This window comes from Physeter macrocephalus, chromosome 20 (assembly GCF_002837175.3).
Source record: "Physeter macrocephalus isolate SW-GA chromosome 20, ASM283717v5, whole genome shotgun sequence".
NCBI classification, from domain to species: Eukaryota; Metazoa; Chordata; class Mammalia; order Artiodactyla; family Physeteridae; genus Physeter; species Physeter macrocephalus.
In genome coordinates, this window is record NC_041233.1 from 56,114,288 (window position 1) to 56,141,487 (window position 27,200).

The 27,200-nt window shown below is 40.3% G+C and overlaps 1 protein-coding gene and 1 pseudogene across 4 annotated transcripts in view; one reads left to right on the forward strand and one right to left on the reverse strand.

Moving 5' to 3' along the window:
* The window catches only part of ENTPD7 (ectonucleoside triphosphate diphosphohydrolase 7), a 63,724-nt gene that overhangs the window by 15,100 nt on the left and 21,424 nt on the right, over positions 1-27,200 (forward strand). For all 4 annotated transcript variants that reach the window (XR_447839.3, XR_008616258.1, XR_008616259.1 and 1 more), the window contains exons 4-13: positions 852-1,057; positions 1,304-1,454; positions 5,455-5,558; positions 7,225-7,281; positions 10,082-10,215; positions 13,590-13,756; positions 16,082-16,406; positions 18,855-18,940; positions 20,395-20,556; positions 22,060-22,279. Coding sequence is in view for 1 of the 4 variants with exons in the window: in XM_007108789.4 (XP_007108851.1) it covers positions 852-1,057; positions 1,304-1,454; positions 5,455-5,558; positions 7,225-7,281; positions 10,082-10,215; positions 13,590-13,756; positions 16,082-16,406; positions 18,855-18,940; positions 20,395-20,556; positions 22,060-22,279 (1,612 nt within the window). In the remaining 3 variants the exon portion in view is untranslated. The remainder of the gene's footprint in view (positions 1-851; positions 1,058-1,303; positions 1,455-5,454; positions 5,559-7,224; positions 7,282-10,081; positions 10,216-13,589; positions 13,757-16,081; positions 16,407-18,854; positions 18,941-20,394; positions 20,557-22,059; positions 22,280-27,200) is intronic.
* Positions 14,793-15,595, reverse strand: LOC112064229 (receptor-binding cancer antigen expressed on SiSo cells-like; annotated as a pseudogene).

The window sequence follows — 27,200 nt, forward strand, 5'->3', positions numbered from 1 at the left end:
CCATTCTCATTCTCACCGGTCTCCTCTTCAGGTGAAGCCGTTGAAGAGGAGTCATCAGTGACGTTTGTACTTTTCAGACCCTAACACTCGGAGGCAACTTTAATATTTATTAAAGCCTCATCCCTCAGGAGAAGGGTTTTACCAGCTTTTCGCCTTCTTTTCGTTCTGGATATTTCAGCCCTTTTCCCCAGAGAGTCTTCTGCTATTTGTTCTCCCAATAGTTACCATGTAACAATAAGAGCAGAGGTGCAGCACAGCACTGTGCTAACCGCTCAACATACATTGCCTCTCTGAGCATTTCACAGATGAGGGAACAGCTTGAGAGAAGTAATTTTCTGAAGGTCACAAAACATAGAAAGTGCTAGAGCTGAGACTCAAACGTTGGGGTTTTGGTGGTAACATCTTTACTTGTTCCGTCTTCCTGCTGTCAGCCAGATATCATTCCGCCATATTCTTCATGTTTATATATAGAAAGGATAGATAAATAGAAAAGAAATTATTAGAATTGCTTTAGTTATCTAGTGTGCATAGCAAACCACCGTCAAATTTAGTGGCTCAGTATTTACTCAGGCCTAGAAGCCCTTTAATGCTTAGTAAAAGATTTGCTACCCTGGCCAGTTTCAGAACTACCCCCAAACTTAGGGGAGTCTTTTGGTTACCTAATTTCAGTATAAACCAGCTGTTGCCTCACATACATCAGTAAATATGGTCAATATTGTTTCATTCCTTTGTTAGGATGTGTAGTCCCATGTGCCTGGCACATGTAGGCACTTAATGAAGACTCACGAACAGATGAATTAAGTGGTGGTGCTATTTGCTTAACACTAGTTTCTCTTTTTTGCCCGGCTTAGGTATTTGGCTCGAGTAGGAGATCTTGAAGCTACTGACACTGAAGACCCAAATCTAAATTATGGACTTGTTGTGGACTGTGGCAGCAGTGGCTCTCGGATTTTTGTTTATTTCTGGCCAAGACATAATGGGAATCCTCATGACTTGTTGGACATCAAACAGATGAGAGACCGTAACAGCCAACCAGTGGTGAAAAAAATCAAGCCAGGTACTAAATGGAATAGATTTCATTGTCATTCTCTTTTATCTGCTACAGAAATGAGAGGACAGAAGAGAAGAGGGAGAAAGAAAGCTACCCTTTTCTTCTGGAGGTTCTGGATAATGGGAGGGATTCATTGCTGCCCTACTCTTATGAAATAAATGTTTAGGACCTTAAACAGAACCTTATGGGGGGTATCAGTCTTCTGAGTCTATGTGATCTGCTCTTTAAAGGAAGTATTTTATCTTACTTAAGGAATCTCTGCAATGGCAGACACTCCAGAACATGCCAGCGATTACCTTCGCCCTCTGCTGAGCTTTGCTGCTACTCATGTGCCTGTGAGGAAGCACAAGGAGACCCCCCTTTACATCCTATGCACAGCAGGCATGAGGCTTCTCTCCGAGAGGTGAGATGCAGGAGAGTGGGTGGCACAAGAGTTGAAAGTGCAGTTTAATACATTATTCTCTGTGGTTCCCTGGTCTGAAGGCAGGATGTGGGTACAGCACACAGAGTTGACAGGTGGCACTAAAAGACTTCTTGCTCAAAATAGAGCAGAGCCACTCCTACACCCCGTTATTTCACAATCAGTTGATCACACCTCCATGTCACTTCCTTCTTTGGGATCCATATCTATTTGAGATGGCTGTAATGATTCTTAGTTTTGATTGAGGGTTGGGAGCAGTGGTGATGTAATAAATTTGGATCATGAGGCACCTAGAGGGGGAGCATAATTTCAGAAGGGTAGTAGGAGGGTCACCTGAGGGACTGGGTACCTGGGGGCTAGTAGGAGGGCTCTGGAAGGAATGGGGTTTTCTCTATAACTTTGCCTGGCTCCCTGGTGATAGTTGGTGCTACTTGCAAAGCTTAGTCTCCATTGCTTTAGACCACTGTTTTCAGCCCCTGCGGGTTAAGTCTTTTCCACTTGACCTTGGCAGTTTAGCCTGGCTTCTTGCCACCTGATCCTTCTTCCTTCACTGAAAGAGGAGGAAGACGAAGAGGCAGCAGCTATGCTTAGGTCAGACCCCTCCTTGTTTGTGATTTCTCCCTTTTGACACCTCCCTGACCCCTCCATACTTATTATGGTCTTGAGGTAGGAATGAGCTCCCTTAACTGGAGCACCCATCCTTCTGGAATGTTCACAGTCTCATAGTCATCAGGTATTTTTTATTAGCTTAAATGTTTTTCCTTGATAAACAGCAGTTCCCTTTTCCACCAAGTTTCATTTCATATACTTGGCCAACAGCAGTGAAAACCTCTGCCATGTGTGTAGGGCTCCATTCTGCTTGTGCCAGACATGTATGTATGTCAGCACTTCTTCCAGTTGGCTACTTTCCTTCTGCTCAGACACAGAGTTACTGGTTTACTGTGGAGAAGCAGATTGTTTTATGTAGCCATCTGTCAATCTGCAAGGCCTTCTAGCTCCTTGTTTTCCCATACATCTTGGTCTTTAAATTTTTTTTTTTGGTTTGTTTTTACTTATTTTTAAAACTAAAGTTTAAAATGTTATTGCTAGAACCTTACATCATTAAAGGAAATCTTAAAATCAAAACAAAGAAGTTATAATTCTACTATCCTATCAAAACTGTTTCATTTTGTCCCATTCCTTTCTCTCTGTATATCTATGTGTAACTTCTACAAAATTGTAATCATACTACATGTGCAGTTTAGAATTTTTGTTTTTGACATAAGTAATACATCATTCAAAATTTTAGAAACCATGGGAAGAGTATGGATGACATAGGTGGTGCCACATCACAGGGCTGTGAATGGACTAAGGTCTCACAAACAAGGAAGGAGGGTGGAGGGCCAGAGAAAAAGCTGACTCGGAGGTCAAAAAGGCAGAGCCAACCAGCAGGGTGATGAAATGGCCACATTTTGTGTGTCTGGAGCAAAGGAGAGGATTGCCTCATCTCCTGGCACTGCGCAGCCTTTCCTCTGTTTGTCAAAGAAGTTTCTATTTAAACAAAACTAACTATGTAGCTCCACGCCATTTGCCTAAGATGTTCCCTGTCATCATGGAAGCTCTGAATATTAGTATTTATTTTATCTTAAGAATTTTTAAAGAACTTGCCTTTAACTTGTTTCTTGATCACCTCTTTTAATAATGCCTAGATCTACCCTGGGCTTATGAAATCATTGCTACCTCTAAGGTAGCTATAGTTGTTGATGTAAGTGTAACAATCACTGCAAGAACCTGTTTTGTATAGTTAATGCTTTGTTAATTTATTAGCATTTGTGAGCAATATTCAAAATGGGTTTGAATCCCCTGGACTGTATTTTGGATTTATTAGCACTAGGTTTTATTTTTTTGCCGAAGGCCTAGACTAACAGAATTTGTTCCACTGCCTTTTTAGTTTGTAATGGAAATACCTTTAAAAAATTACAAAGTGATAATTTAAGAAAAAAAACTTTATTATGGGAAATTTCAAATGTATATAGAAGTAGAGAGAATGATGTAATGAATCCCCATTTACTTGCCACCCAGCTTCAACAGTTGTCAGTGTTTTACCATAAAATGTTTTTTTTAAATAAAGAAACAATATTGAATTTTAGAAAATGAAAGTTCTGTCCTATCCTGTGTAATACATGAAGAATGTTTTGTTTATTAACATAAATTGGGATCATATTATATGTACTGTTTTGTAACCTGTTGGAACTCAAAATATATTGGACATCTTTTCATGTCAATACACGTAGATATAAATTGACCTCATTTCTTTTAACATCTGTGTACTATTACATTGCATGACTATACCATAAATTATTTAGCCAGTCACTACTGATGTACGTGCATTTAGGTTATTTCCAGTTTTTCATTGTTATAAATAATGCTGTAGTATTTTTTCTCTTTGTATTCTTATCTGATGATTTCATTGCAATAAATGTCTTAAAATGTAGTTGCTGGGTCAAAGTTAAGCACATTAAAAATTTTGATACATAGTCCCAGATTGCCCTTTAGAAGGGTTGTGCCAGTAATTTATATTCCAAACAGCAATGTGTGTCGGTACCCATTCTTCCATGTCATCACCAAAACCATCAAGCCCTCTTCTTTGGGTAGTTTAGAACCATATCCAATAAGGAGGGCAAATAGCACCTCTAGTTCCCCATATGAAATTTTTATCATAAAAATTTCTTGTGTATAACAGTGACATTATATATTGGAAGATTATTACTTTAAATGTAATTTTCACTTTCAAGTGCTAATAACATTCTTCACCAAGTCATGCTGACAACCAGTATAGCCAGCAGAATATTTTTGTAATGAGTAATTTTAAAAATCCAAGATAATTACTCTTATTTTTAACCAGCATTGTCTCTAGATTTATATGATTACTTCTAGCTTTGTTTCTTTGCTTGTCTTTATCTGATAATACTAATAACATAAAACTTTAGAGGACAAAACAGCGCTGTAGATACTAAGCTTCAAGCGTCATCCCCAAATTATGACCTTTGGATTTTGATCCTGATCTGGGTTTTCCAAATGATAAGATTTTTATAAATAAAAAAAAAATCAACCCTTGAAATATGGAAAAGGAGGTTTAAAAGTTCATTGTTAATGTAAAGGATCATGTAAAAATTTGTGGGCCAAACAGTGCTTCTTATGTGGTGATGTGAGACACTTTTTCTGTATTGTGTGAGATCTAAGGATGAGATTGTGTTCCTCAATTTAACAGCCTCCTTTCATAGTGGTTAGGAATAACGTAATTACATCTGTTTTATAGATTATGAAACTGTGTTTCAGTTTCCTGCAGCTTATCCATACTTAGCCTGTGAGAGGCATAGAACCATAGTCTCATCTTTTAATACTATTTGAATTGTAACATTGTATAAAGGATAAGTATTACTGTTACCATATTGCCTTTTAAGAAGGAGGCTATACTTTTTTTTTAATAGATCTTTATTGGAGTATAATTGCTTCACAATACTGTGTTAGTTTCTGTTGTACAACAAAGTGAATCAGCCATATGCATCCACATATCCCCATATCCCCTCCCTCTTGCATCTCCCTCCCACCCTCCCTATCCCACCCCTCTAGGTGGTCACAAAGCACTGAGCTGATCTCCCTGTGCTATGCTGCTGCTTCCCACTAGCTAGCTATTTTACATTTGGTAGTGTATATATGTCGATGCTACTCTCACTTTGCCCCAGCTTACCCCGCCGCCTGCCCCATGTCCACAAGTTCATTCTCTATGTCTATGTCTTTATTCCTGCCCTGAGGAGGCTATACTTTTGAGTAATTTTAAACCTTTGAAATCTTGAAGGGGGTACCAAAGAGAAGCAGGGATCAAGTGTCTTGGGTAGGTGAACAGTGAGGTCTAACAAGGCTAAGTAGAAGCTCAAGTTGAGGTTGTTTGTGAGAAGAGAGTTTAACCATTAACTCTTAGGTTTTTTGTTCTTTCTTGCAGGAAGCAGTTGGCTATCTTGGCTGATCTAGTGAAAGATTTACCTCTGGAGTTTGACTTCCTCTTTTCTCAGTCTCAGGCAGAAGTGATCTCTGGGAAGCAGGAAGGTATTGGGCCTTGAGGAGTAAAAGCTTGCACTTGGGGTTTGTAGTTTTGGGGTGGAGTTGAATGCATGTTCTCATGTAGCCCAAATGTGGCCTGTATGATGAATTATGTTTCCATTTCTTGAAAAACAGAAAATCTTTTGTCTTCTAGTTGCAGTTCACATAACGGAAAAGATTCACCTTTTTCAATCTCAGTGTTGCCTGTTTCAGTCCTAAAATTCCCGTTTGGTTTTACTCCATTTCTTTGCTGAGACTTTCTGTCTTTCCATTCATTGGAAGACTGCTCTTATTTCCTGGCTGTATAGCTGCTTTATTTGATAATTCCAACACCTGTGTCATCTCAGGGTTGGCATCTTTTCCCTTGAGATTGGAAAGGTTGAGATTTTCCTAGTTCTTTGTATGATAAATCATTTTATATTGTATCCTGGATATTTTGAATATTACATTGTTAGACCCTGGGTCTTGTTTCAATCATAAAGAGAATGTTAATTTTTTTTTTTGTCTTAGCAAACTGGTTAGGTTCAAGCCTTAAGTTCTGACCTGCCTTCTGTGGGCTGTGATTCTGTTGATTCATTTTTCAAAGCTTTGGCACGGCTATTTGGATTTGTCCCATGTGTGTGCCAGCCAGTGGCCAGTCTGAACCTGGGCACAGCCCATACAAATGGGTTGACTAGCCAGTATGTCAGTTTTCAAAAGCTTTGATACGTTGTTTAGAGTCAGATCATGCGTGTGAGCCCAGGAGTTCCTACACTAGTTTATTCCCCACTCTCCACAGTCTCCCCAATACTTTCTGGTTCCCTGAGGTTCACTTTCATGGTCCTTAGGTCAGAAAGCCAGGGATTTAATTTGCCCACTCTGCCATGCATTTCCCATGACTGCATCTGTATCCAAGGCTAAGTGGTAGAGGACAGAGGGAGAAAAAAAAACCAATAAGGATTTTCCCCAGCTCTTGAGGCTGTAGCTCCTCTGGTCAGAAAGAAGGATTCACATCCCTCAGAGGTTTAGGCATCTACCCAGTCTCTACCTCTGCTGTTGCAGGATTGCCTGGGGTAGGAGAGAACAGAATTTTTTAAAAAGCAGGGAATTTCTCACCACTCTTTCTGAACCTTTGGAGTCCCCTTTTCTGATCCTTGGACCACAAAGCAAGGTCTTGAAGTTCTTTCTGTCCACATCTGGTGTGTACTTTTGTATTTCAAGCTGATTTTGAGTCCAGGCCAGGCAGTATCTGAGGGGGAAAAATGGGAAACTCACTGTGGTTTTGGTGGTACTTTAAAGTCTGATCTCTGTCCCAGTGTGCCCAGTATCATTTACTTTCAGAGTTCTCAGAAAGCTGCTCCATATATTCTATCCAGAGTTTATACCTGTAGTCAGTGGGGAGACAGGGTGAGTGTGCTTGCCCAGAGCTAGAACTCCAAGATTTTTATCTTTTAACATTTATTTTTATACATTAATTCCTATTCATTGTAGGAAATTTAGAAAATGCAAATAATTTTAAAAGGGAAAAACATCACAAGATAAAAGATTTTAAATTCATACACTGAGACTATGGAATAAAATACTGTTACCACTTTTTTTTCCAAGAAAAGGAGGAAAAGAGCAGCCCTGGGAGAGGTATATACATGCTATAGCAGTAGAGAATTAAGCAAGGGCTTTTATATTTCTTACTTAGGGGTTTATGCATGGATTGGAATCAACTTTGTTTTGGGAAGATTCGACCATGAGGATGGTGAGTAGTATTGTCTTCTTACGACAGTTCTAAGGGCTGAAGGTTTATGTCATAACCTATCAGTAGCATATAAGTGCTAATTTTGAGTTTTCTTTCTTTTTTTTTTCTTTCATTTTTCAAAACTTAAGATGCTTTATTTCCCAGTCGTAATTTGCTTTCTTTTATTTCTTTTTAACTTTTTAATATGGAAAGTTTCAGGCATTCACAAAAGTAGAGTAATTAATAAAATGAACCTCCATGAACCCATTACCTAGTCTCAAGAGTTCTTAACAATTTGCCATTGTTTTTTCCCACACTCCTTCCATACAACACAGGTTTTTTTCCCTACTGGATTTTTTTTTTAAATATCTTTATTGGAGTATAATTGCTTTACAATGTTGTCTTATTTTCTGCTGTAATCCTACTGGATTTTTAAAAGCAAACACCACACATAATCACTTTGTCTTCATGTACTTCAGTAATACCTCTAATAGATAAGGAGTTTCAAAAACCAACAAAAATATCCACAGTTCCATTTTTATTTGATTTTTTTTTCTTTTTTTTTTTTTAATTTTTTTGCTGCGCCATGCCATGCAGCTTGTGGGATCTTAGTTCCGCAGCTTGTGAGATCTCAGTTCCTCAACCAGGGATTGAACCTGGGCCCTCAGCCTTGAAAGTGTGGAGTCTTAACCACTGGACAGACAGGGAATTCCCCCTCAGTTCCATTTTTAAACTTAACAAAGTTAACAATTCCTAATATCATGTATTGATAACAACCATCTAATACCCAGGTAGAGAGTTCCCCGATTGTATCAAGAATATTTATTTGTAGTTGTCTTGTTCAGATCAGAATCTGAACATAGATCAGAAATTACTTTTGATTGATAGGTCTGTTTTAATCTATAACAGTTAACCTTCCCCCTCAACTCTTTTTTCCAAATCATTCAACAACAGCAACAGCAAAAACCCAACAACCAAAAAACAACCAAAACTGGGTCACTTGATGGAATGAATTTGCCACATTCTGGATTTGGTTGACTGAATCTTTGTGGGATCTTTAACATGTTTTTCATCCCCTCCCCCGCTTTTGTTCTGTAAACTGGAGGTTAGGTATAGAAGCTTGATTAGACTCAGATTCCGTTCTTTTGGCAAGAATAAATCATAGGTGGTGCTGTTTCCTGCTGTATCACATCAGGAGTTTTGTAATATCTGGTTGTCTTACTTTTAGTCGTGTTAAGACTGAACAGGTGTTCAGGGTTCAGGTATTGTCAGTCTGATCTGATCTGTTATAAAAATTTTCCATCCACTTTTCACCTAATGGTTATAGCAGCCAGTTGTGAACGTTACTTAGATTTGTTTTCTCATTAGAGGTTGCAGAATGGTGATTTTTCTAATTCTGTCATTCTTTCTGCATTTAACAGTTAGGATTTTTATATAATGAAATTTTCTTCATTAGCCATTTGGTTATCCTGAAATATAGTTCCTACGGGAGAGACAGAATGAACCCTTGATTCTTTGCTTTTATTTATCAAGTTTTTGAATAATGAGCTGGTGTCCTAGCAACTTCCGAAGGTAACCAGTGAATTTTTTTTTCAGTATCCTTATGAACTTGCGGATTTTAATTTATTTGATGCATTGCAGTCCATCACATCATTATTCTTTTTGGTGCTCAAATTTTCCCATCATTGGCCAGCAGGAGCACCTTTAAGTTGGCTCTTCTACCCTTTTAACATGATCCCAGTAGTCTTTTCTATTTCCCTGGCATATTGGCATACCATGGTATTCTATGCTTATCTTGTATTTCTTCTACTCTAGACCCTAGCATCAGCCATTTTTTTAAGGAGCTCTTGTTTCTTTTAGTGGAAAATGATGTTTAGAGATTGTGGTCTAGACAACAGCAGTGCTCATTGCTCCTGGATTATCATCACTTCTAGGCCTTTTCAGTGGACAGAGCTAGGAAATGTGTTTTGTTTTTGTTTTTGTTTTTGTTTTTGCAGTACGCGGGCCTCTCACTGCTGTGGCCGCTCCCGTTGCGGAGCACAGGCTCCGGACGTGCAGGCTCAGCGGCCATGGCTCACGGGCCCAGCCGCTCCGGGGCATGTGGGATCTTCCCGGACCGGGGCACGAACCCGTGTCCCCTGAATCGGCAGGCAGATTCCCAACCACTGCGCCAGCAGGGAGGCCCGAAATGTGTGTTTTTTAAAAAAGAAAAATAAATCATGATCTCATAGTGATAGTTCTGATTCATATTTAAGATTATAAGATTATTGTTTAATTTCTTTGATTTTATATTAAAATCAAATCCTTTTTCTCTTATGCTGAATATTTATTCCTAAAGCTATTTACATAAACATTTAACTTTATTCCATAATGTATGTTTAATTGTTTAAAAATAATAATACCAATAATGTAGTACCAATAAAACTAGCAGAATGCGGGCTTTCCTGGTGGCGCAGTGGTTGAGAATCCGCCTGCCGATGCTGGCCACTGAGCCTGCGCGTCCGGAGCCTGTGCTCTGCAACGGGAGGGGCCACAACAGTGAGAGGCCCGCGTACCACAAAAAAAACCCTACTGGAATGCAGTTTAAGTTATTTGTTTCTTTTGTCCTTAAGATATATTCTACAAGAGATACATAGTCAAAATAACCATGTTTTAAGTTGCTTAAAGTAATTCTTCTCTGTATAATATATAGTTGGTACAGTTAGATTAATTTATTTCAGCTTGCTTTCAGTTTTTTAAGGGATTTCTGGTTTTTTTTTCCCTTTAAACTTAATTTTGGCTTTTAATTACTAGACCCCTTCTGTTCCCTTATTTATTTCAGAATCAGATGCCGAGGCTCCCCAGGAATTGGCAACAGGACGCAGAAGGACAGTAGGGATACTGGATATGGGAGGAGCCTCTCTCCAAATTGCTTATGAAGTTCCTACCTCAACTTCTGTCCTTTCTCCACAACAGGTATTTTACCTTTTGGGGGAATTCAGTGGCTAGGAATGCCCGTCTTTGAGAAGGAATGGCACTATATTTGGACTTAGACCAAATGGCCTGGGTCCAAATGTTGGTTCAGATCATTGCTAGCTTGTGTTATCTCGGGTTGGTTACCTCTCTGAGCCTCAGTTTCCTCATGTGTAAAAAGAGAATAATAATAGTATCTACTTCATGAAGTTGTGAGGATGAAATAATACCACGTGTATAAAGCACTTAGCAAGCTGCCCAGCTTGTAATAACGTTTAATACATTTAGCAATTATAACTATACTGCTTATCTGGAAGAGTTGCCTGAGGATTAAACATGATAATATAAATCCTGGAGTACAGTATTTGTTACATACTTGTTAATTAAATGTTATTCCCTTTCCTTTACTGATGATTCCATCCTTGTGCTTCTGTTATTCCTTACCTGACTAGAATATAAAAATGTATTTTGAGGGAGAAGTTTCATCATACAGAGGAAAAAGAAATAAAACATTTTTTAGCACCTAGTATGTGCAAGCAATAAGACATGTTACACTGCCCCCAAAAGCTTATAATCTATCAGTGGAGACAGCCTGTGATAACAGGCAGACTATGGCAGTGTTGTAATTTGATCTAAACCAGGGTTTCTCATCATTGGCACTATTGGCATTTTGGGCTGAGTAAATCTTTGTTGTGGAGGGCTGTTCCGTGCATTATATGATATTTAGCAGCATCCCTGGCCTCTATCAGGTGCAGCAACACCCGTACTTCCCCCAAACTCCCAGTTTTGACAATTAAAAGTGTCTTCAGACATTGCCAGATGCCCCTGGGGGTGCAAAATCACCTCTGGTTGAGAACCTTGGGTCTAAACAGAGAGCCACAGCAATGTGGGAACTGGCATGGTCAACCCCATTTGCAAAGGCTTGAATAGGAGCTTTCCATGCTGCCTTCGTGGAAAGTAAGGTATTCACCTGGGCCTTGGATGATAGTAGGCTTTTGCATAGTGGAGGTTGAGGGAAGGCCATCTGCATGGAGGTGACAGTATGCACAAAGGCACAGAAAACAGCAAAGAGCCCAGAATGTCCAGGTAATGATGTATAGCCTGTTGCAGTATGGGATTTTCAAGTGTGATAATAGGGAAGGCTGGGAAGATAAGATGAAGTTAGATCATAAAGAGTCTTGGGTGCCATGCTAGGGGATTTGGCTTTTTTATCTGTAGACAGTGGGGAACCAGCAAAGGTTTTTGAGTAGGGCAGTCATATGGGCCTAAGTTTCATCATCTGTGAAATAATTAAACTCTGAAGGTCCCCAGCTCTGAATTTTGTGACTATGTTAATTGTGTGACTGAGTTCCAATCTGTTTTTTAAGAAAATAATTTTGGTGTCAGTAGGAGAAAGAACTGTAGGTCAGGGAACCTTGGGTGAGAAGTGCTAAAGAGCTAAACTAGACAGTGTAAGTGGAAATGGAAGGGAGGGGACAGATTTCAAGGGATATTTTGGAGTAAAAAAACAGTGCAATGTGGTGATGTGGGTAGGGCAGGAAGGGATGGCCAGATGCTGAGGGTCCAGCTTAGGTAACTGGAAGGGTGAAGAACCTAGTCACTGAGAGAGAGAGAGACCACAGGGGAAAGGGCAGGGTTGATGCTAAGCACACAGTTATGGTTTGGGTGAGACTATCTTTCTGGTCTCTAGCTCTGAAGTCCTATCACCAAGCAGTTCAATTGTGGGTATGTTGAAAATGTGGGTTTGGCATTCAGAAGAGATTGTCTGTGGTGGGGTTGCAGATTTGGGGACCTAGGTTATGAGACTGTTTAGTCTATATTTGTTAGTACGTATTCAACAGGTAAAATGAAGGCATGGTTCTGATACTAAGGGATAGGTGACAGGTGGCATTGAGCCTTAAAGTCTTAAACAAATGGCTTTTTGTGCATGTGCAGACTTAGAAAGCAACACTGGTATAGAAAGTATATTTGCAAGCAACAAATTAGATGTGTACAAAGCAATATAATGGATCTTTGTGCTTAGTAAAGAAAGGAAAGAAACAAAGAGACATGACACAATAGCACTTTAAACATTTTAAATAATCCTAAATACCTAATTTTTTGTACCGTTCACAAAGTTGTACAATCACCACTGTCACATTCCAGAACATTTCATCACCTCACAAAGAAGCCCCATGTTCATTAGCAGTTACTCACCATTCCCCTCTCCCCAGCCCTGACAACCATTAATCTACTTTCTGTCCCTATGGATTTGCCTATGGAACCATAAAATATGTGGCCTTTTTTGTCAGGCTTCTTTCATTTAGCAAAAGTTTTCAAGGTTTATCCATGTTGTAGCAGATATCAGTACTCTATTCCCTTTTTGGCTGAGTAACATTCCATTGTGTGACCATGGCACATTTTGTTTATCCATTCATCAGCTGATGGACATTTAGGTTGTTTCCAGTTTTTGGCTATTATGGATAACGCTGCTATGAACACTCATGTACACATTTTTGTGTAGACATGTTTTCAGTTTTCTTGAGTATATACCTAGGAGTGGAATTGCTGAGCACAGTAGCATTTTCAGAAATTTAAAATAAATACATTCAAAACAATCCCATTTTGCAACAATACATACGAAGAAATACTACATATTAAGCACATTAGAATGGTTGCCTGTGGCAGGAGGCCAGGATGGCAGTGAGTATGAGGATAAAAGGAAGTAAATAAATAAAACAAAAGTGGGGCTTTGCCATGATAGTGTGCCATGAACTGAGGAATATGACGAATTCAACCTCTGTACCTGAAGTCAAAAACAAAAACAAAAACAGAGGTACAATAAAATTGAATTTTTCTAATCCTCAAATCTGTCACAGGGAATATTAAGGCATCTTGAATAGTTTTAGAAAAAGCCATAGAATAGATCTCATGATGATCTCTCAAATTCCTTAAATTTATTTTTGTCAAAGGATTTTTTTTTTCTTTTTGGTTGAAGTAGAAAAGGATAGCAAAGGGAGACACACCAGGCTTCTGCCTCAAAAAACTATGTGTCTCCGGATTTTTTTTTTTTATTATAAAAATAGTACATTCCCATTTTGGAGAATTGGAAAATCAGAAAAGTACACGCCGGATAGTGACATCATCTGTAATGATTCTACCTTCTATCTAACTACAGAAAGTATTTTAGTCTCTAATTTGTTATTTAGTCTCTGATTTGTTCCTTTTTGTGTAGTCTTGTCATTTTATGTCTTTGTTTAAAATAATGCTGTGAGGATGAAAGAATGCTACAAGACGTTTTAAAGAGTAGTCATAGCAGATGAAATCTAGTGTCTTAGCAATGTCATACCTTTCTAGAAGTCAACCAAAAGTAAAGTTCCCTTTACATCGTATTACAGGAAGAAGCTGCGAAGATCTTGCTGGCCGAGTTCAACCTGGGCTGTGATGTGCAACACACTGAACATGTGTATAGGGTTTACGTCACAACCTTTCTGGGATTCGGGGGCAACTTTGCCCGGCAGCGCTATGAAGACCTTGTGATGAATGAAACTCTTAACAAAAACAGGTATGTTTGACATGGGATCTGTGATTCTGAAATAGAATGTTGTCAGGCTGCAGATATTAGGAAAAAATGGTTACATCCTACTAGATAGATACGTCCTTGCTTCCTCCTTTCTGACCACCCCTGCCAATGGGGTAGCATCTTTTAGAGACCCTCTATTAGTAGTCTCACCTGATCTGCTTGAGAGTGCCTTCTAATCTTTGTTATTAGGACTCAAAAATGTACAGTTGGCTTATTGTGGTGACCTCTTGCTGTGCCCATCTTCAGACATGGTATCACAGGATAAGTGAGATCAATTAAGTCACCAATTTAAATTGTGCAGTGTAGCTCCTGGAAGTTCATTCTATCAATGCATGGAAGTGCGCAGGACATGTTTGCTGAATTACGGTGGAGTTGCAGCTTACGTGGGACTTAAGGTTCCATAGTGTGCATAAAAGATTAAAAGCATCTTAATCAAAATTAGCCTTTAAAATAGTAGTTAAAATTAGCCTTTAAAATATTCTCTTTAAGTCCAGAATAGAAATTTTTTCCTCCAGCATTGGACAGACCACTGATTCTTCATTTGTGTACCAGATGAAGTATTTAGACCATAATGTACAAATAGTTGTGGGTTTTTTAGCATTTAAAATTATTTTTATCATTATGCACATTAAAGGAAAGCATAATAGAGAGCAGAGTTCTTTTCCACCATAAAACTATTTACCCCCATTTGTTTAGCTGGAAACAGTGGCTTGAAGAGCTACTGGTTTATCCCATTTGTAATAATTTCTCTACAGTAGTCAATTGTCTTATATTGGGAGCATGTTAAAGAAAATATTGTCTCATAAGTCTTTTTTGTTTTTCTGAGTCTAAACTCCTAAGAGTTCAAGGTGCTTTGGGAGAATCCTGTTATCTTGATGATTGATGAATGCATTAAAACCAAGCAGTGTATTTGTATTCTGAAAATACTCTTAAATCCATACAAATGTTGCTTGGGTTATGGAGTTCAGATCACTCCTGCTGACACTGTGGCATCTGAAGAACAATTACTATGAAAGTTTCACACCAACTTTAGCCACTGTACTTCCTCTTCCATTTCCTTCCTTTGTTGTTTTGCTGCTCTTTTATCTCTGTATCATGTTTTTTGCTGCCTCAGAAGAGGCTGCATCATCTTCTTCTCATGCATTGGTATTTTTTTTTTTACCATGTATCTTAAGTTACCTAGTTCAGAAGGTTGATTACTCATCTTGTGTATCTGCTAATCTATAGAGAAACCTGTGCTTCCTGGGATGTTAAAACTTAATGTTTCTCTCTTTTTAATAATTTTCTGAGTTTTCCTTATAGGTGGTGTCACATCTTTAAAGTAGGTTCCACTTGTTCCAAAGCTTTTTTTTTTTTTTTTTGCGGTACACGGGCCTCTCACTGCTGTGGCCTCCCCTGCCGCGGAACACAGGCTCCAGACGCTCAGGCCCAGCAGCCATGGCCCACGGGCCCAGCCGCTCCGCGGCATGTGGGATCTTCCCAGACCGGGGCACGAACTCGTGCCCCCCGCATCGGCAGGCGGACCCCCAACCACTGCGCCACCAGGGAAACCCCCAAAGCATTTTGTTGTGTTGCCACATTCCCATTCCCTCCTTCAGTCTTTACACTTGTGGGTGCATCTTCATCCCAGGAAGTCCACTCTTCAACATTTGTCTTAGGAACTGATGAGTAATTAACTGTAGTTGGCCAAGTTATTTGGTCTCTACTTAACTTCCATCTTTGGCCAGATCTGCATATTAATCTCTTTAGGAATAAGAATACTGTTGCTAGACAAGTACAGACTTTAATTAACCAGAGCTGTGTGACGGCCATGGTGGGAATCAAAACCTGCCCCTCCCCTCGCCCTCAGAGCTGGGCATGTGCTCGGTCACTTTTGCCACCCATCGCCACTGCATCACTGCCATGGTCCCCGGCTCAGGACACTCCTCAGCCCTTCCCACTTCACCTCCTCCCAGTTGTTTTTTTAAACATTAGAATTGTACTCAGAATGATGAGATCTTTTCACTTTTAAGAGGCAAATGGGAATGAAGACCAGAGGGAGAACAGCAGGTTCACATCTCCAGTTTCACTGTACATTGGGAAATACACATGTTGACTAAAAGGTTTAACAAAATCACTGCCATATTTCTTTCTTTTTCTAAGTTGAATTTGCATAATTTAAATGTTCATGTGACACAACTACATGGTAACACTCCATCCTTGTTTTTAGGGGTGTTATGTAGAAGAATAACAAGATGTCTGGGAAGCATCTTAGAGGAGGCTGAGTACAGTAGTGATGTGTTTTGTTTGTTTTTGTCATTGTGACAGGTTTCTGGGCCAGAAGATAGGTCTGAGTCCCGACAATCCATTTCTAGATCCCTGCCTGCCTGTGGGACTCACAGATGTGGTGGAAAGGAACAGCCAGGTCCTTCATGTCCGAGGAAGAGGGGACTGGGTGGCTTGTGGGGCCATGCTGAGCCCCCTGTTGGCTCGCTCCAACACCAGCCAGGCCTCGCTGAATGGCATCTATCAGTCACCCATTGACTTCAACAACAGCGAGTTCTACGGTTTCTCTGAGTTCTTTTACTGTACAGAGGATGTGTTACGCATCGGTGGCCGCTACCACGGGCCAACATTTGCCAAGGCTGCTCAGGTAAATTATTAATAATAAAGTGACTCATCCTGGCAGCAGCCATTTATTGGACACCTAACTTTGTGCCAGATGCCGTGCGAAGGGCTTTGCATGCATGATCTCACTGGATTCTTGGCAGGAGCCCTGTGAGCCCTCATTTTACAGATGAGGAGGTAGACTTAGAGAAGTTAAGGAACCTGCTGTGCTATACTGCCTTCTAATTAATTAAGCTTAGGTTTCCATGGGTGTCCTATTACCCAAATTGTCACCCAGGTCTAATATTGTCATGGTGGTTAATGGTTTTTCCTCCAACTTTCCAATAGTCTTAATTAATGTTTGTGGCCAAAAGTGTCATCTCCAGCTATTTTTCCCTTACTGGTTGTTCCCAGGTATAATGTGCTTTTGGAGATGATGTCACACAGGTGGGCAAGTCCGCTTTCATTTTCTTACCTTGAGTTTTAAGAGGCCAGGATGTTATAGGGTCACTTAGAATATTAAAAAGATGTTGCAAAAAGCAATGATAGTGCATTTAAATTGCAGAAGAAGTAAACATTCACTTAGAGCACATTTTAGGACTTAAGCATCTTACAGGTTTAAAGCATTAGTTATTTGGACAGGTAAAAGTTTAGCTAGCTTTCTACAGTGTCTGCTTTAATTTAGATTCATCTTTTTAATTTTTATATATCTGTCTCTTTTATCAGAAAAATTTATGGGGAGATCTGTCCTCTCTTATATTTTTTATTCTTTCCCTTCTGCTTTCTTAGAATTCTCTAAGGTTCGCTTGGTATAAGGCTTCCAAAAGGAATAATATCTGCAGTGTTTGTACTATTCTGTTCTCTAAAGGCAGTCCCTAAGAAATATTGAGGAAAACCTGGTTTGTATTTGCCCTTGCCTCTAGGAATACCCTCCTATTCCCTTTCCTTTCTAGCGTCCCCTAAGTGTCCATAGCCTGAATCTTTCTCTCATTTTAAAACTTCCTCAAATGCTATTCCCTTGAACATCAAAGGGCTCAAGTTATTACTTGCCCAAACTGCTAGTGGCTTAATATGTTTTCTTTCCTAGGTAAAAGATGATTTCGTTCGCCCCTTTTTTTTTTTTTTAACTTTGACTCAACTGTTATCATCCCAGTGACGCCTTCCTTGGCCATCCTATACAAAATTGCAGCCCTCCCCAATATTACCTATTTCCCTGTCCTGCTTTATTTTTCCCATGAGCACTTACGTCATCTAACCCACTCTGTGTATGTATGTGTATATGTATGTATGTATGCATGTATATTTGGTTATTGTCTGTCCCCTACCACTAGAAAGTAATCTTCGTAAGGAACGAAATTTTTGTCTGTTTTATTCACTGCTGGATCCCCCTGGCACCTAGCACATAGTAGACATGCAGGAAATGTTAGTTTACTGAACAAACCAAAAGGAATGATTCCTTTGGTGAGAATTACAACACGGAGGCAGGCCAGTGATAGATCTTTTTTTTTAATAAATTTATTTATTTTATTTTTGGCTGCATTGGGTCTTCGTTGCTGCAGGCGGGCTTTCTCTCGTTGCGGCGAGTGGGGGCTACTCTTCGTTGCAGTGCGCGGGCTTCTCATTGCGGTGGCTTCTCTTTGTTAAGGAGCACGGGCTCTAGGTGCGCAGGCTTCAGTATTTGTGGCACACGGGCTCGGTAGTTGTGGCTCACGGGCTCTAGAGCGCAGGCTCAGTAGTTGTGGTGCATGGGCTTAGTTGCTCCGCGGCATGTGGGATCTTCCCGGACCGGGGCTTGAACCCATGTTCCCTGCATTGGCAGGCGGAGTCTTAACCACTGTGCCACCAGGGAAGTCCCAGTGATAGATCTTTGACCATTTTCTGTTCCATCTGTGTGACCTACTCATGTCAGTCCTACGTAGGATAGAATGAAGCTCTGTTTGGCTTTTTTTTTTTTTTTTTTTGCGGTACGCGGGCCTCTCACCGCTGTGGCCTCTCCTGTTGCGGAGCACAGGCTCCGGACGCGCAGGCTCAGCGGCCATGGCTCACGGGCCTAGACACTCCGCGGCATGTGGGATCTTCCCAGACCGGGGCACGAACCCGCGTCCCCTGCATCAGCAGGCGGACTCCCAACCACTGTGCCACCAGGGAAGCCCTCTGTTTGGCTTTTGATGTTGCTACTCCTGGTCCTAACCTTACCCATCTCTGAAGCCTAAGAGGCTCGGGAGCCATGTCAGGCAGGCTTTGTAGTGAACGTGGAGACAAAAGGAATAAAAAGGACTATTCCCAGGTCACTCAAGTCACTCAGTGGCCTGAGTTCAGGGACTTGCCTTGCCCAGGACCTGGCATTGTGTTTGGTGAATGAATATGCCATTTCTGTTTTCCTTTGTCAACTAGTAGCCCACAAGTAACTTTAGAAATGGAACAGCTATGACTGTGGCAGAGTTACAGTTTGCCTCCCATTTCATGTTGCACCATTTCTCTGTGGTTGTTCCAGGATTACTGTGGCATGGCTTGGTCAGTACTCACTCAGAGATTCAAGAATGGCCTCTTTTCATCACATGCAGATGAGCATCGACTCAAGTAAGTAACTTCCTTTTCTCCCTTAGATGTGGCCTTAAAATGTATGAACGGGACTTCCTTGGTGGTGCTTGGTTAAGAATCCGCCTGCCAATGCAGGGGACGTGGGTTCGAGCCCTGGTCTGGGAAGATCCCACATGCTGCGGAACAACTAAGCCCGTGTGCCACAACTACTGAGCCTGTGCCCTAGAGCCTGCAAGCCACAACTACTGAGCCCGCGCACCACAACTACTGAAGCCCACGCACCCTAGAGCCTGCGCGCCACAGCTACTGAGCCCACACGCTGCAACTACTGAAGCCCATGCACTCTAGGACCCGCATGTCACAACTATTGAGCCCCCGTGCTACAGCTACTGAAGCCTGTGTGCCTAGAGCCTGTGCTCCACAACAAGAAAAGCCACTGCAATGAAAAGCCCAAGCACTGCTACAAAGAGTAGCCCCCGCTCGCCACAACTAGAGAAAGGCTGTGCGCAGCAATGAAGATGCAACGCAGCCAAAAAAATAAAATTAAATTAAATTTTTAAAAAAAGTGTATGAACAATGAATGAGAGAGAGCGAGTGATAGTACAGATTGGATTTTATGTTGAAGGAGAATTTGGTTATTTCAGATTTTGATTTTCTGAAGGGTAGAGGCCAAAATAGTGAGTTTATTTTAGTGAAGCCAGGGGAAACTGGTTGTTACCAAAAAGTGTTCTCTCCAAGTGGTTTTAAATCAAAAGTGGTGGTCTTTTTATTTTTAAATTTTTATTAAAATATCAAACATGCAGAAAAGTAGAAAGAACAGTAACAGAAACCCACATGTAACTGTCACCCAGCTTCAACAAATATCAATATTTTGCCAGTTTGGTTCATCAGTCCTCCCATTTTGTAAATGTTTTAGTTAAAAAAAATTTAAACATAAACAAAAATAGAACAGTATAATGAACTCCTGAATATCTGTCACCCAGCTTCTCTCCTAATAGCTGTCAACTTCCAGCCCTCTTGCTTCATCTGTTTTCCCACCCCACAGTTCAGTCATTTTGAAGCAAATCCAAAACATCATATTTGTAGATATTTCAGCATTCTCCCTGAAAATAAGGGCTGTTAGAAAAAAAAAAGAAAGAAAAAGAAAAGTAAAACGTACTCACAATAGTGTTACATTGCATAGAGGTGTTCTTCACTTTTGTGGTAAACGTTAACATAAAGGAGGCTCAGAATTGGCTCCACCTAGAGGTGCGGAAGGTGAAACGGGGAAAAAGAGGTCTTTTTGACATCTAGTGGGAATATGCAGAAAGCATTCAAATTCTTTTTTTTTTCTTTTTCTTCTTTTTTTAAAAAAATTTATTTTTATTTTTGGCTGCATTGGGTTTTTGTTGCCCACGTCCTCTGCGTTGGCAGGCGGATTCTTAACCACTGCACCACCAGGGAAGTCCCTCTTTTTCTGCTTTAAAAAAAATTAATTATTTTTTGTCACACAGATATCAGTGTTTTAAGTCAGCTTGGATGTACCAAGTTCTTCATGAAGGATTCCACTTTCCCTATGACTACCCAAATCTGCAGACAGCCCAGCTGGTCTATGACCGAGAGGTTCAGTGGACACTGGGAGCCATTTTGTATAAAACACGCTTCTTACCACTCAGGTAAAGTGGACTGACCAAGCTGGCATCTTGAGCTCAGAGGATGTTAGCTGGTGCCTCAGAATAGGTTTCTTAAGTAACCTCCCCTTCAAAAAAACAAAAAAAACCCCACCCAAACTCCCCTTATTACTGCCACGTGAAACTACTATTACTTACCAGGCATGTTGAAACAGAAAGAAGTCTGAGAATTATTGGTCTGGAGTATGTTCTTCTTTGCAGTTTCAGAAATTCAGTAATTTTTTTTGGCCATGCCGCGTGGCTTGTGAGATCTTAGTTCCCCGACCAGGGATTGAACCCACGCCCTCGGCAGTGAAACCGCCAAGTCCTAACCACTGGACCGCCAGGGAGTTCCCAGGAATTCAGTTTTGTTTATCTACAACAAATCAGTCTTTAGAATTGAGCTCTTACTAGCAACTTCTAAGATACTGACTGATGAACTAAAGTTACTCTGGAACTATCTCTGTCTGACTAGAGGACTGGGATATGTTGTTCCTATACAGCAATCTTTCCTAATGGGTAGAGTCACTCTAGAGATCATGTCATTGACTTGGAAGGCTTTTTGGTGGGCCAGAATTAGAACAAAGGACCTGAGATGCTTTTAGGGGATGTCTTGCTCTTATGTACCGTAGATATTTGGGATAATTTTTAGGTGCTCTCTCCTCTGGACTATTTCAAATAAACTAATATGAACTCTTAATCTTTGGTGCTTGTTTCTTTAAACTCAATACAGAAGCCAGGCGGGTGAGAGAAGTGGGGAACTGGAGAGTATGTGCCCCAAACAAAAGGCTGATTAACGTCATGCAGAAGTGCTGTCCCAGCATCTGCCAGCTCTCCTTTGTCGAGAAGCCAGAAATCCATATTTTATATGTGGTCTTTCTGTTTGGAGATTCACATTTTTAAAAAACACTGCAGGTCAAACAGAATGAAAATGGTTCTGGTATCTGGACCATGAGAAGGGCTTCTGTTCTAGACAGATCACTGCACTTACGTTTACATGTCTATTTTTTCTTTGGTTTACAATACAATTAATTAAGTGACAGCTTTCTCTAGATAAATCCTAAATCCTCAGGAAGCACAGCAACTTTTTTTTTTTTTAAGATTTAGATATACTCTGATTTCTTCATTAGATTCAGGGGCCACCCTACTCTCATTAGCACCATATTTACAAACTGTGTAGGCCAGGGTGGTATGGGGTCACTGTTAAGACTTGTTTGACAGATGACTAGTCTTGTCTTACTGTTCATTTTTTTGGCTTCTAATTTTGCCCCCACATTCTAGAGGGGGTAGGCCTGTGAGGCTCCCTCTAGGCCGGGGAGAGGAGGGTACAGAAGGAATCACACATACCAGCTCTGGGCCTGGGGACATGCTTCAGCTTTGCTTGCTCTGTGGAGCTGGTATTATAGCATGTTTACATGGATGGAGTAAATGGGTAAAACCACTGGGCCTTTTAAATCGGCATAAATATTTCTCTCCTAAACTAACATTTCTTTCCACCTTCTTCCTTAGGGATCTACGGCAGGAAGGTGCCCGACAGGCCCATGGTAGCTGGTTCCGTCTCTCCTTTGTGTACAACCACTATCTTTTCTTCGCCTGTATCCTGGTGGTGCTACTGGCCATCATCCTGTACCTTCTGCGGCTACGCCGAATTCACCACCGACAAAGTCGAGCCTCAGCCCCATTGGACTTACTGTGGATCGAGGAGGTGGTGCCCATGATTGGGGTACAGGTTGGGCCATGAGGCTGGACAGGTTCTAGGGGAACTCAAGTATTCAGAATTGCTGCCCATTGAATTCCACCACTTTCTGGTACTGGCCTCAGATGCTGCTTTGCCTGACTTTGTGAATATTTGGCCTTGAAATTTCTACTTTAATACCTACTTTAATTCATTCTCCATATCCAGGTCCTCTTCTCTGAGAGAAGCTGTAATTTAGTCTATGAAGAACTAAATGAGAGATTGGTGCTAACAAAGGGAACCAACTTTAGTCCAATTGAAGCGTGCTTCTACTCCTTTATCTGAGTGATCTGGTGTGCTCCTGGGATCTAGACTTTTCTCCCCTTGCTTAAAGCTTGAAGTTTGGCATTGGCCACACTGGAAGTCTGGTTGAAACCAAACTTGGAGCATCTGATTCAAAGCCGAAGACATTCTAGCAAGTGCAGCAGCCCCTTCTTTCTCTGTAACAGAGATATCACTTATGTGGAGATCCACAGCCTTTAATAGGGATCCAAGATCTTTGCAGTTCAGCGGAACAGATAAGAATTTCCAGGCAACTAAAATAACACAGCTTCTTTGCTTACTTGACAAAGAAGCCATTGTGAGTGTGGTCCAAGATCCCTGACATACTGTTGCTGATGTTAGTTTGTGATTTTAAAAGGTTAGAACCCTTTCTAAATGAATGGTCCATTGACGATTTTAACAGTATGTTATCTGATGCCTGGTAAGACCAGGATAGAAAATTTTTCCATGTCTATGTGCCTCACAGGCTGTTTGGGCATTAATTTTTCTTTTTGAACCTTATGTGTGCTTGTAGGGTTGGAGAAACTGTGATGGGAATTGGAGACCTAGATTTATCTGGTTTCAGGTCACTGTCCTCTAGGCCTATTTTTAGGAGTCCTTATGTGGGAAGATTTTTTTAAAAGTTCCTTTATTTCACTGCTAAGATCAATATGTATTTTGGGAAGGGATGCATTTGGATTGTTTTTAAAGAAGGAAAGAACAGTATCAGGAGAGTGGACAAAGGCAATAAAATCCAAGCTCTTATTTATTAATGTTTTTCTGAGAAACAGAAGTTCTCTCAATTTGACTCTTGGAATATTTGAAAAGAAGCAAATCCCAAACTTTGGAATAAACAGATAAATCTGTTAATAATCTACCTGGCAACTTTCAGAATATTTCTTAAGAGATTTCTCAGTCATAAACAGCATTTCCATTAATGGGGAGAGAAGAAAATCCATAGTAATTACATTTTTATCTCCTACCCTTCAGGAGCTTTGCCTTTTCTCTGCATTTAGCCTTCAAATTGCACAAGGATTTCTTTTTCATCCCCGTGGAACTTTCTGTATACGTTAATAACCATTCCTCTATGTAGCCTTAAATGTCCTGCCCAAGAATATGCTCCCAGAGTTAAATCAGTTTTCTTTTTTGTCAGCTTTGAGTTCTAGGATTACATGAATAGGGGAAAGGTCCTTGACTTTAAAGGGAAAAGAAAGTGGAATTCTTAAAAAATAAATTCCATACTGGGAGCAGAAAGGAATTAAGTGCTTTATAAAACCAAGAAAAATAAATCCAAATCCTCCTAGAAATAAACTGGGTTGAAAATAAGTATACTGACTCTTGGTTGGTAGGTGAAAAGATCATGAGTCTTGAATTGTTTTCAAATTAGATAAAAATGGTTCCAGCAAAGAGTCTTACGGATTCCTTTGGAAGTACTTTTTTTTTTTTTTTTTTTTTTTTTTTGTGATATGCGGGCCTCCTTCCGGGATCGAACACGGGCCCCCTGCATTGGGATCATGGAGTCTCAGCCAGTGGACCACCAGGAAAGTCCCCTGGACTGACAGTTGATGCTAGTTCGGAGGTCACAGGAAAGAAGAGGCTAATTAACAAATTTCCAGAAAAAAACACTAAGGAAAAAGCACAGTAGTTGATGTTTATATGGCTTGTCTTTATTTATTTTATTTATTTTTTTTTTTGTGCGGTATGCAGGCCTCTCACTGTTGTGGCCTCTCCCGTCGCGGAGCACAGGCCCCAGACGCGCAGGCGCAGCGGCCATGGCTTACGGGCCCAGCCGCTCCGCGGCACGTGGGATCCTCCCAGACCGGGGCGCGAACCCGGCTCCCCTGCATCGGCAGGCGGACGCGCAACCGCTGCGCCACCAGGGAAGCCCCTGGAAGTACTTTTTACTTTTCACTTTTCACTTTTCATTAGGGCTTATGTCACAGCAGTTTCCTTTAATTTTTAAGATTTCTAAATTGCCTTGATTTTCTTTGACTTTTTATCTTTGTACTGTGAGTGACCCCTTACCTTATGAATGCTGCTTATAAATAATGTTATAATATGTTTTGCTAGCCATTGCCTACTCAGGTAACTCTTTTCCTCTCACCTTGGTTTCCAAATACTATTTTTGGTTTTCTTGTGTGATCTAGTGTGATCTAGTCAAAGATCTCAAAAGCTGCCTAGTTGGCTAACAGTGATCACATTGGTATGCTCAGAATGAAACTGAAGCATGGAGGAGGTGGTGATTAGTCCAATCTAATTAGCTCAAAAGTTATTCTTCATCCTGGCTATGATAATAGCTACCATTTGCAAAGCACTTATTGTGTACCAGACACATCTTTAAGAATTTTATGTATACTATTTGCTCATCATGATAACATTTCCGATTATTGTGTTCTTTTTATAGTTGAGAAACTCAGGATATCTGTTTATCATTTTTTCCATATAAATGTATTTCTTAATTTATTTTAATTAGTCTTTGAATTTTTTTAGTGTTATATCCTTTTATTATTTTAATATTATAGGATCTAGGCTTGTCTACTGCAGTGAGTAAAGCATCTTAGAGTTCCATGGTATAAAAATAAGGACGAATTTTTGTCATACCCCTCAGAAAAACTGAGTATTTGCTCTTGCCTCTGGTTCCTGAGCTTCTTCCATTGCTCCCAATTAAACAATTTTTTTATTTTTTTATGTGATACACGGGCCTCTCACTGTTGTGGCCTCTCCCGTTGCGGAGCACAGGCTCCAGACGCACAGGCCCAGTGGCCATGGCTCACGGGCCCAGCCGCTCCACGGCACGCGGGATCCTCCCGGACTGGGGCACGAACCCGTGTCCCCTGCATCGGCAGGCGGACTCCCAACCACTGCGCCACCAGGGAAGCCCCCAGTTAAACATTTTAAATCAAATCTCATTATCTAGAAACAGAAGCCATTTATCCCTTGCTGAGGGCCAATTATATATATTACTTTCTCAAAATGAAATATTCTTATGTATAGAATCAGACAGTCTATCTTCCCTTTAACCCTGTTTTTGCCCTCAGTTTTTAAAGATTTTTAAAGATTTCTATTTGCATTTCTGCATTTTGATTGGTTCTCATGTGAAAATAATTATGATTTCATAAAATTCACATTCCACTGGTCCCTTTGAATCTTACCAAGCAGTCTTCCTTATAACAGCAACAGTGAACCTGAACTGTTTCAGTGCTATAATTACTGAGATAGGTCACAAATGTCAAAGTCGAGCCAGTGGCTTATAGGAGTGAGGCTTTATTATTTATGTTGGCACAGGCCATCACTTTTCTCTGAATTCTTATCATGAGAACATAATAAAAATATGTATAATACCCAGTTATTTGGCATTACATTCACTTAAGTTGCAGTTAATTCTAAGCCAAATTATACCATCTTTCTCTCTGTACCTTAGCTCCTTGAATTGATTTTCCTTGGTCTAGGAAATTTTAGGCACTTTCCCCCAACCTTGTGTTTATTCTTCGAATGTTATCCAAAGTATTCTGCCTCTGCCCTCCTCAGCCTAAGAGCTTTCTTTAACTTCAGAGGCCTTAGGCAGTGATTATTAAAATGTGGTTGAGTCTGCCATACACTTGCTAAGCTAGTCATTTTAGGCATTAACATTTATTATCGCCTCCATATTTATATTTTTGAGATACAATAACTTCTCACTGGTATTTTCTAGATGCCCCCCTCACCCCTATTCTCATAGTTTTGTGTTCTGCTTTTTGTCAGGGGTGAAAGACAAGTGGGTGGTGTGATTTAGGGCAAAGAACAGTAGGCTTCCAAACAGGAGATTTGGATTTTAGCCCTGGCTTTGTCATTAAGTAGCTCTGGTACCCCAGGCAAGTCACCCGCCCTCTGTGGTTCATTTCCCATCTATAAAACAAGATGGCTGGACAAGATGATCTGAGGCCAGTTCCAAAGGGAGACAAACTGGCCTAAGGAACTAAAGGCAGAGAAGGTAGAGAAGTGATATAGTAGTTTCAGGAAGAGGATTGTGGCCTTTGGTTTAGAAGATCAGGCTGCCCAGAAGAACCAGTGGTCATTTCCTACTTTATCCATAGTCCCTGACATTAAGGTTGGTGGGAATGGACTTTCCAAAAGCAATCATCATACTTCAATTTCAGAAAATGAGATTTTTTTTTTTACATTACTGACAATTCTTATTTATTGAAATTTGTGCTTAAGAAACTCTACCTGTGAACACTTTGAAATCCCAGTTCAAATCACATTAAAATATTCCATGATTCATACTTTCAACCAATTCAGATTGGTCTCTCTTTCCCAGTTTATCCCAACTGGTGAAGTTTTACAAAATAAACATCTTTAGCTTCCTAGAGTTACATTTTTACTTGTTTGACTTATTTGCTGATTTTTGTAATGTGCTTATATGATAAAAAATTCTATGAAAGTGCTAGGACTATTGGTTAGAGATTACCTTTTTTTGAATTTTATTTTTTTATACAGCAGGTTCTTATTAGTTATCCATTTTATATATATTAGTGTATACATGTCAATCCCAGTCTCCCAATTCATCCCACCCCCCACCCCCACCAACTTTCCCCACTTGGTGTCCATACGTTTGTTTTCTGCATCTGTGTCTCAATTTCTGCCCTGCAAACCAGTTCATCTGTACCATTTTTCT